This window comes from Musa acuminata, chromosome BXJ3-7 (genome assembly GCF_036884655.1).
Source record: "Musa acuminata AAA Group cultivar baxijiao chromosome BXJ3-7, Cavendish_Baxijiao_AAA, whole genome shotgun sequence".
Taxonomy (NCBI): Eukaryota; Viridiplantae; Streptophyta; class Magnoliopsida; order Zingiberales; family Musaceae; genus Musa; species Musa acuminata.
In genome coordinates, this window is record NC_088355.1 from 35,579,967 (window position 1) to 35,590,791 (window position 10,825).

The following is a 10,825-nucleotide window of genomic DNA, read 5'->3' on the forward strand; positions in this document are numbered from 1 at the left end:
AGACCTCGTCCTACTATCAGTAGTAAAGAAAATATTTTCATCATTCTTATCAGTTGCTACACTAGCTTCAATAGACTCAGTAGTTTTCTCGACAATTTTTTCCTTTTACTTTAATTTATTTTTCAATTTAAAGCAATCAACCTTAATGTGCCCCATTTTATGATAATATCTACATAAATTCTAAATTTCTATGTTTGGATTTAGATCTAGATTTAGATCTACTACTATTAAATTCTCTTTTATCCATTTTACCCTTAACAACCAGACCCTCAACCTAATTCCCTCTACTTTTCCCAATGATATCTCTGTCTATCTACTCCTTAGATTTTAGTGCAGATTTAATTTCCTGATACGAAATTGTTTCTTTTTCATAAATCATAATATAACAAAAATGCTTAAAAGATTGTGGAAGAGAATATAAAAGTAACAAGGCCTTATCTTCATCATCAATTTTTGCATCTATATTCTCCAAATCCATAACCAAGGAATCAAATTTATTAAGATGTGAGAGTATGGATGTACCTTCAGTCATCCGAAGCATATATAAACTCTGCTTTTAAGTAGAGACGATTTTCTACTATCCTCTTCATATACAAGGCTTTAAGCTTGTCCCGCATGCTCGTAGCTGTAGTCTCCGTAGCTGCCTCCTGTAAAACCTCATCAGAAAGATTTAGAATAATGTTGGATCGGGCCTTCTTATCCATACCCGAAAGATCTTCCTTTGACGTACCATCTGGAATGTTCTCAGCTCCATGTAGTGCCAAATCAACTTCGTCTTGAACCAGAATAGCCTCCATCTTGAGTTGCCACATGTCGAAGTTGACATTTCTGTCGAATTTCTCGACAACGATGTTTGTTATTATCATTGTTGCTAAAAGATCCCGAAACCAGACTCTGATACAAGTTTGTTAGAGCTAGCCCCAGGAAATTTACCAGAAGGTAAATTTGGCAACCCAACAAAGACAATAAAGCGGAAGAATAAAAGAAGCGACAAGAACACTAGATTTACGTGATTCGATCAATTGACCTACATCCATGGACAAAAGAGGAGCAAATCACTACTATAAAAGAGAGACTATTACAAATGCCTTAGGAAGATGTTCCTAGGTCATAAAATACCAAAAATTACTGAACAAGAAAAGCCTAAAGCAAACAATTAGGTTTTTCTTGTGGTGCATCTGACTTCAAAGCCCAGGCCCTTATTTACAGTTTAAACAAGAGATACCAAACTTGATTTTTCTGATGTGGGACTATATGAGACTTGCCAAACTAACATCTACCACAACTATCCAAGATGTCGTTCCTTATAAATTCAGACACAAGGCAACAGGCTTTCGTTTCCACATAAAAAATGGAGACTATGGGTTTGAGTCACTTGCTCCAGAAGTCTTCAGGCATTGAAACTTGATTACTGAAACTTGATTACTCCGAACAAGAAAATCTATAGATTTCTTGGTTATATCTTAATCTTAACAACTAAGTCAAAATGAAACTATTGATCTCAATTTCTACTTTGATAGGATTTGGATTTCCTCACTCGGTCTTGTGCTCAAAATTGGTCCCAAACACCTTCTCTAGAATGAACCCTTTTGTGTTTTATTTTTTCGTTATGTTATGTCGTGTTATTTTTTAATTAATTATTTTATATACCCTTGCATACGGCGCATTGTGATTAAATATACAAATAACTATGTCAGGGGACAAAATCCTGACATTGAACATGGCAGTTGGTGTGGCGACAGCATCTTTGCGAGAGGGAATCCTGACATTGAACATGGCAGTTGGTGTGGTGACAGCATCTTTGTGAGAGGGAAGCCATCTCGAGAAGTCACGAGGCACGAAGATAAACTTACTTGGTGATTGATGCGAATAAAACGAGAATTATTTTTTGAACTAATCAAATTGGAGGTTTAATGGTTGAATAAAGATGAAACATCCCAAAATGGACCAACTCATATGAGTGGATCACTCCCACAAGAATATGTAGATAGATTTTGAAAGAAATTTAACCCTTTAAATTAAAAGAGAGTTTGATTGATACACACATGGAAGAAATGTTGAAAGTTAAACTATATTTATAGTTTGAGAGTGAGTAGACTGATGAGTTTGACACTACTTAGAGTTTGTAACAAAACTTAAGTTAATATACGATTATATACATGATTTATAGTTTCCATTACGAGAGTGAGAGCAAGGATGATGGATGCAAAACTAATTGTATCTCGTCTTTTTCCTATATTATTGGATTCAAAACTAATCATACCACTTGCAAGATATTTTGTCGGACGTCAATTAAAAATGATGGATAAGCTAAAAACATAAGGCAAGCAAAAAGGAGCGTCCAGTCCCTGATGACCCATTCGTTATCTTCTTTCTCATAAAACGTGTTACTTACGAAACCAAACCAGCTTTAAGACTCTATAAATTGCTACACGAGGCTGCAGGCTCTCGCCATCCTCTCATCACTTGCATCCAGATCAGAATGGAGAACATGATTTCGCAGCCACACGTTCCAGGTGATGAAGTGGTGATTCGCAAGTCTGCAAGCTACCATCCCACCGTTTGGGGTGATTACTTTATCTTAAAGGCCCAGTCCTCCCCCGGTACACAGGCATGTATATACACATATATCTCACTTAGGTTCTAAGTTTTAGGCAAGAAACTCTCCGAGAACGAATGATGTTAATGATTCATTAACATGAAAAATGTGCGCATGCTACTTTCTTTCGGTTTTGTTGGTTGAACAATTAATTGCTATGGAGGATGCAGGAGTGCGATGCAAGGATGCAAGAGAGAGCTGCAGAACTGACGGAGCAGGTAAGAAGCATGTTCAAGGACACTACCGACATCTTGCAAACTATGGACTTGGTCGATTCAATCCAGCTTCTTGGATTGAGTTATCACTTCGAGAAAGAAATAAGTGAAGCATTAAAACGAGTCCATGATGCCGATTTGAACTGTCAAGGTCTCTACGAGACTGCTCTCCGGTTTCGACTGCTGAGACAACAAGGGTATCATGTGACCCCTGGTAATATGCTCTTACGTTTCCTTGGAGTAGATGTATTTGTATGTTTTCTCTATAATTTTGTGTTCGCCTTGTGTTTAATTCAAGCATAGAAATATTATGTTTGCAGAAGTAAATCGATTTGTTTTTTAGATATGATGAAGGATTTTTTTTTAGGAGAACAACTTAATCAGCCCATCAAAAAAGAAGTCACTGACAAATCCAATCCGATGGCTTCTAACAACATTAGCTGGTCAATTTGCTACAAAATTTCTTCTCTGTACATGAGTGACCTCATACTATATCAAAAAGATGTACTTTGTTTTATATATATATATATATATATATATATATATATATATATATATATATATATATACATCGTCTATAATTGTTGCTGCCTTACTAGTATAGTAATTGTTTTCCCTTTTCATGACCCTGCAATCGGATAATACACATTTGTCACTGAAAGTTCCTATTGAAACTATCTTTGGCGTATACCATGATTTATATTTGAAGTATATTTGAAATATTATAGAGATCAAATTACTATGTTTGATTTTAAGAGAATCAGGGCCATTTTTTGTGAAATTGTTACAATAAAGTAAATAAAATAAAACCACTTTATGTGTTTTCTCAAAACTTCATGAATCAACAGATGTTTTTAACAAGTTCAAAGATGAGGAAGGAAATTTAGTGTCCACCTTGAAGGATGATCCAAAGGGACTTTTAAGCTTATACAATGCGGCTTATCTACGGATACATGAGGAGACCATACTCGATGAAGCTATTTCTTTTACAAGGGACCAGCTTGTGTCCATGTTAAGTGATCTCACACCACCATTAGCAACGCAAGTGAGACTCTTCCTTGAGAGTCCTCTCTGTAGAAGAATGGAAAGGCTCTTGGCACGAAATTACATCTCCATCTACCAAGATTGTGCGACACGAAATGATGCCTTACTAGAGCTGGCAAAGCTTGACTTCAATCTACTGCAATGTCTTCATCGCGACGAGATTAAGAGCATCTCCATGTAAGTTCTTTCCCACAGTTAGATTGATTGAGAGTTCAGGTTGAGTACACTTGAATACGTAGAACACTGTTATTGTAGAAATGTTTGATTGTGTTCATCTTTTTTTATCGATGTTTGGATTGGCAACAACATTGTGGTTTGTGGATTGCAATGAAGATGGTGGAATGATTTATTCCTCACCAAAAATCTAAGTTTTGCACGAGATCGGGTGGTGGAATGTTATTATTGGATACTTGCGGTGTACTTTGAACCTCACTATTCTCGTGCACGAGTGATTACCACCAAGGTGATGGCCATGACTTCTATCTTGGATGATATCTATGATCTCTATAGCACATTCGAGGAGAGTCAACTACTCACTCAAGCAATTCAAAGGTTTGGATATCTCTTGTTATTGGATAGCGTTTTTTTGTTTTATTATTGTCGGGAATGAGATATCTTATCTCAATTGATTAGAACAGCGGGTGCCATGACAGATATGGCATAATAGTTTGATTCTTTGTGGATAAAGCTAATTCATATGTAGGTGGGATGCCAAGGCTGTTCATCAGCTACCAGAGTATATGAAGGGCTATTTTCTAAACCTAATCCATACCTTTGAGGAATTCGAAAATTTGCTAGCACCCAGTGAGAAGTATCGTTTATTTTATCTTAAGGAAGCGGTAATTTTTTTTATTTTAATGGATTTCAATTTAGACTAATGTAATGAATTAATATTTGGTAAACAAGAAAAATCTGATTGCACATTTCATTTTTTATCTACTCTACAAATTCCAAGTCGTGCTATACTTCAAGTGTTTTTTGGCTTCTTATTTCTTACACAATGTCACCGTTTCCTCACCTTTATCATAGATGAAAGGTTTATCAAGATCCTATCTCGAGGAAAACAAATGGGCTGTCAAACAGTATGTGCCAAAATTAGAAGAACATCTGCAAATCTCGCTCATCAGTTCAGCCTATCCTATGCTTGTTTGTGCTTGTTTTGTTGGAATGGGGGAAGTAGCAACAAAGGAGGCATTCGAGTGGGTTGCTAGTTTCCCTAAGATCGTCAAGGCTTCTGCATTAATTGCTCGTATCGTCAATGACTTCGTTTCACATGAGGTAACTTATTATTAATTTTGAATTTTGAAAACCTTGTTTAACATACTTATTGATCTTACAAAATAAAAAATATAATATTTTCTTATATAAACACCACAAAATTTAAAGAGAAAAAAATTCTGAAACAAAACAAAGAACTATAATTTTTAGGAGTTTATTAAACGACAGTTTGCAACCTGATGTTATGTACGGTAGACAATGTAAAACTTAATAATTAATCACAGGAGAGGATAATATAAAGATTGGAAGGGAGAAGAGGTAAAACTAAATAATATAACTTTATTTGAACTAACCTATAATTATGCACTAACCTATAGTTTTATTTGAACTCCTAATCCTACAAAACTCCATGCATGAGGATATTGCTCCCAAGACAAAATGATTTCAACTCCAGAAGATACTGCAAATCTAAGTTTATTACTTTCAAATATTTAGAGTTCCATGCTTTTTTATGTTGTGAAACTTGCAGCTGGAGCAAACCAGGGAACATGTTGCCTCCACAATCCAATGCTACATGAAAGAGTTTGGTACAAATGAGCATGTTGCATGCGAAAATCTCCAAGTTTTGGTTGAAGACGCATGGAAAGATGTAAACGAAGAGTGCCTCAATCCGACTGCAGTATCCATGCCTTTGCTTGAAAGGATAGTCAATTTTCTATGCCTATTTAATGATATTTACAAGGATATTGATGGATACACCAACTCGTCTACTTATACTAGAGACAATATTTCTTTGTTACTGGTGCATCCTATTGAGATTTGATCATGTACTCCTATCAATCCTATGGTCTGAATCTCGATCAGCAAAATGATCGATAGTATTGTTATTGTTAAAGATATTAAAGTATTGTTGGAAGAGTCAGTAAATTTAAGTTTCTTGTGCTAGCCCGCCATGGGAAACTCTAGCGAATAAATCATTAGAAAACTCTATCTATATTAGTTTGCTATAGGATCTCTTGTTTAAGGAATGTATGGATATAAATCCATATTTAATAGTTTGAATTGCAACATATTAATTTATTCTAAAATATATTTAAGCCTTTGGAAACTGAAGGCTGCAGTAAAATGAACATATATATATATATATATATATTCAAGGATGAAGCAGAGGTGTGATGCAAGGATGAAATAAAGAGCCGAAGAGCTGAGGGGGCAAGTAAAGAGCATGTTCAATGATACTACTGATCGGCTGCAGACCATGGAACTGATTGATTCAATCCAGCTTCTTGGATTGGATTATCACTTTCAAAAGGGAATAAGCGAAGCATTAAGTCAAATCCATGATAAAGCAGTATTTTATGTGTCCCCAAGGATTTTATGTCAAATCCATGATAAAGCAGTATTTTATGTGTCCCCAAGGGAACAAGGATATTATGTGTCCCCAAGTAATATGCTTAATTCCTTCAAATAAAGCAGTATTTGTAGGTGTGGTCCAAAACAATACGATCTTTTTTTTATCATCTTTTATTTAATTCAATCATAGATGTTGACAGTACCAAAAATATTTTCTTTGGTAAAATAAACATAAAAATCACTCACAAAAGTCATTATTTTGATTATCACATAATCATTTAGAACAGCGAATTTATTTTGATAATATGGCTTTATGTTTTTTTTTTCTCAAAACAAAAAATATTTTGTTTTTCTGCAGATGCCTTTAACAAGTTCAAAGCTGAGGGAGCGAGTTTCATGTCTACGTTGGGCAGTGATGTGAAGGGACTACTAAGCTTGTACAACGCAGCCTATCTTGGGATTCATGGTGAGATCATTCTTGATGAAGCCATCTTAAACCACCATTAACAACGCAAGTGTCTCTCCACCTCGAGACAACTCTCTGTAGAAGAATGATGCCAAGAAGATGCCACCCAGGAGCTTGCAAAGTTGGACTACAATTTGTTGTAGTCTCTTCATCACGAGGAACTTGAGAACATCACCAAGTAAGCTCCTCCTCACTTCTGAATTCCTTGGAGCCATATTTCTTCTGGATTTTCATAAAGAAAAAAGATACAATCAAATTGCAAATGTAAACAAGTGCAGGCTAATTGCTGAGATTGGTTCCTCCTCCCACCAAACTTAAATTGATATGTAATGCTATTTTGATTTGTGAACGGTGGTGGAATGAATTAGCCCTCTCAAAAAATCTTAGTTTTGCTCGAGATCGATTGGTGGAATGCTACTTCTCGATCCTGGGAGTATACTTTGAACCCTGCTATTCTCGTGCACGAGTGATAATAACCAAAGTGATTGCCCTTACTTTAATTTTGGATGACATATATGATGTTTATAGGACATTGGAGGAGAGTCAACGACTAACTGAGGCAATTCAAAGGTTCGTAAATCTCATATACATGGACTATCATGGCTCAACAGATGATAACAAAAAGTGTCACTAATAATATCATATAATGAAATAAAATATCACATAATAGTTTTAGTCATTGCGTATAGCAAAATAACAACATGTATGTTTATGTTCTATTTTTTTAAAGATGGTGAAACTAATACATATGCAGATGGGACGGGAAGGTTGTTCATCAATTACCAGAGTAGATGAAGGATTATTATCTAAAGCTAATCCACACCTTTGAAGAGTTTGAAGATTTATTGGCTTTCGGTGAGAAATATCGCATAACATATCTCAAGGAAGCGGTGAGTGATGAGATTAAAAGGTTCTTCTTATTTTCACTTTTATTAATTAGCATTACATAAGCAATAAACAAATCCACTAATGGCCAATACAAAGAATAAGCATTTCAGATGCGATATTATTGAACTTAGATTGTCCAACTCGTAGATGCTACTCATACAATACGAATATTAAGAAATGGTTTTGTTTTACTTAGGTACAGATGAAAGATTTATCTAAAGCTTATTTCGAGGAATCCAAATGGAGAGATCAACATTACGTGCCAACTTTGGAAGAACATCTACGTGTTTCTCTAATCAGTGCAGCGTATCCTATGCTCGAATGTGCTTCTTTTGTTGGAATGGGAGAAATAGCAACTAAGGAGGCATTTGAGTGGATTGTCCTAGCTTCTGCAATAATTTGTCGTATCATGGATGACATTACTTCACAATCTACTCTATTTTTATCATATAAACATTGTTCATAATATATTACCAAATATAGCACAAACGAAAAATCTCATCTGTAGATTCCTAAATTCCTCTCATCTACCACTTGTTATCGATAGTAGTCTAATAATTTGTTTTAATATGAGGAACATGTAAATCCTGAAAAGATCCCTCAGAATTCAATTTGTAGATCATTCGTTTTCTTTTTTCATGAAATTTGCAGCTGGAACAAACTAGAGCACATGTTGCCTCCACAGTCCAATGCTACATGAAAGAGCACGGAACAAATGTGCAAGTGGCTCGTAAGAAGCTCCAAGATCTAGTTGAAGATGCATGGAAGGATATAAATGAAGAGTGCCTCAATCCAACTCTATTCCCCGTTGCTTTACTTGAAAGGACCGTTAATTTTTCACGAATGGTGGAAAATATATATAAGCAAGTCGTTGGATACACCAACTCCTCTACAAAGATGAAGTACTTCATCTCTTTGTTACTCGTACATCCTATTCCAATTTGATTGTCTGAGGATGCTTACTCCTTTTATTAATCCTTTATCCTGAAATATATTTAAGCTTTTATAAACTAAAAGCTGCACGTGTAATGAATGTTTACTGTAATGGCGGGAAGATCAAGCCAATATTATCCATGGAAAAATAAATGCTTGCTTAATAGTTCAAAGCAATTTGCAAGTTGTTGGTTAAGTCTCGTTGGTTTAGCTAAATGATAATTACTCTATGTAAGATATTGTTGACTTACTGCTTGCCAACTTGAGAAAGGCTCTTGAAGTTGTTGTGTCGGATAGAGTTGAAATTGTAAAGTGAGATAGGAAATTGAATGGATTTGGTTCAATTGAATTGAATCACAATTTTGATCCAATTTGATAGGCACAAGTGAAATTGGGCCCATGTATTTTGTAAAATTGAAATTGTTGTTCATATCCAATACTCTAGTCATGCTTCTTATAAAAAAGATTTCGTTAAATATCAAAATTTTTAGAATGATTATGAGGAGGTCAAGCATATCATTAATCAGTCTTTGAAATTTTTGTTTAGTCCTTTTGATGCCCTTGTCTTGTTTTCTACAAACCTTGGTGGGGTTAGGGGTGAGATTTCTTATCGGAACAAATATTATTTGGGTGGACTTGGATCTCTCCTGTTTACCACGCCAGAGATTGTGTCCCTCAAGAGGGATGAGGCCAATTCTTCTTTGAGTCAAAACCAGCATCTCCTTCTATTTGTCTTACCCAAATAGTATGGAACTCTTCTTAGGCAGATTAACACTAAATAGAGGGACAATTTTACGTATTATCACAACCTTATTTCTATTTGTAGATGGAATAATTTCATTAGTCATATTTTAGAGATGCTTTTTTTCTCTTTTCATCAATTTTTGAAATGATTCTCATTTTATGTCTCTTGGTATTTCTTCCAGGCCTTCCCTTAATGTGCTTTTCAATAGTGATAGAAATTCCATTATTAAATCCTTTTCTATGGATGAAATTTTTGGGGTCTTAAGAGATCTATTGACAAGGGTAAAAGAAGGTTTTTTACTATCAAGTTTTATAAAAAAAATGAGAAATAATCATTAAGGATTTTGTATCTATGGCTATTAAATGATTTCATGATTGGACTTTTCTCTACATGAAATTAAGTATTCCAAACATATTTCTTTATTTAATGTGAACTATCGTATCTTTGTTAAAGTCCCTGCCAACTGTTTGAAAACTATTCTCCCTTCTATGATTTATATGGAATAGTTTGTTTCTGTGATAATGTTCTTATGTCTCAGGAGCTTGCCACTCTTTTTTTTATTCTAAAGGTCATAACCCTTATATCATGACAAAAATTGATTTGGAGAAAACTTTTGAGAAGGTCATAACCCTTATATCATGATAAGAAGTTTGTCATCTCTTATATGTTGATTATCTCTTTTATGTTTCAAGGCTAACATTTTCGAAAGACTAGCTAGACTTGGAAGTTTTTTTTATCTTCAATTAAGCATCTTAGATTTGGGTACATTATGTTGCTTGGGAGTGGTAACAGGATTGTGAACACGAATGATAGTTGGGTTTTAAATTTTTCGTTTTGTAGTTATTAAACAATAACTTTATGTTCATTCTATTCGAATTTGATCGTGTTACCATGCACTCGTATAACTTTCATCAATCATATTATCTAATATGAAAAGTAAAATGAGAATATTCAAGATTTTTTTAAAATTTTTACTGAAAATATTTTAGATTTCTAAGTATGTTTGAGGAGTTTAAAGTGATATATGAATTTAGGGTGACAAATCACTCAGTAAATTGACTAGCAAATAATGCTCGGACTCATAAGGTGGATGGTTTTTGGAGGGAGGGAGGACTTCCCTTCTGATCTTACTACTTTTCCTCCGATGCTAAGGATAATAATTGTAACCATTTTTTGAAACAATATAGTTTCTAATTTTTCTGGAAAAACATATTATGTATATTAAAGTGCAATGTGATACCCATGGGAAGCTCTAGCTAGTGAAATCTATGCAAGTCGTGTTGTTATAGAGGCTCTACATTTACGTATATACATATGTTTCTTGCTTAATGGTTCAAAATAATTCGTGCAGCGTTTATTTAAGA

The 10,825-nt window shown here is 34.6% G+C and overlaps 1 protein-coding gene across 2 annotated transcripts; it reads left to right on the plus strand.

The window, feature by feature from the left end:
• The first annotated feature begins 2,478 nt into the window (after positions 1-2,478).
• On the plus strand, positions 2,479-8,870 carry LOC103974599 (alpha-humulene synthase-like). Of its 2 annotated transcripts, XR_010498111.1 has the most exons (10): positions 2,479-2,611; positions 2,770-3,028; positions 3,663-4,035; positions 4,192-4,410; positions 4,562-4,697; positions 4,888-5,136; positions 5,606-5,776; positions 6,786-7,073; positions 7,650-7,785; positions 7,980-8,870. XR_010498111.1 is itself a non-coding variant. In XM_065159473.1 (7 exons), exons 1-7 carry the CDS (start codon positions 2,483-2,485, stop codon positions 5,897-5,899), a joined length of 1,659 nt encoding a protein of 552 aa, XP_065015545.1. In that variant the 5' UTR covers positions 2,479-2,482; the 3' UTR covers positions 5,900-6,008. The 2 variants fall into 2 exon arrangements, 1 of the variants encoding a protein (XP_065015545.1); XM_065159473.1 differs by lacking the exons at positions 6,786-7,073; positions 7,650-7,785; positions 7,980-8,870 and having other exon boundaries at positions 5,606-6,008.
• The last annotated feature ends 1,955 nt before the right edge of the window (positions 8,871-10,825 follow it).

Excerpts from the sequence above, each read along its gene's own strand:
- LOC103974599 (XM_065159473.1), top strand. The coding sequence starts at position 2,483 with ATGGAGAACATGATTTCGCAGCCACACGTTCCAGGTGATGAAGTGGTG. Across the intron at positions 2,612-2,769 it reads AGTCCTCCCCCGGTACACAG|GAGTGCGATGCAAGGATGCA; the intron begins GCATGTATATAC and ends TGGAGGATGCAG. Across the intron at positions 3,029-3,662 it reads AGGGTATCATGTGACCCCTG|ATGTTTTTAACAAGTTCAAA; the intron begins GTAATATGCTCT and ends ATGAATCAACAG.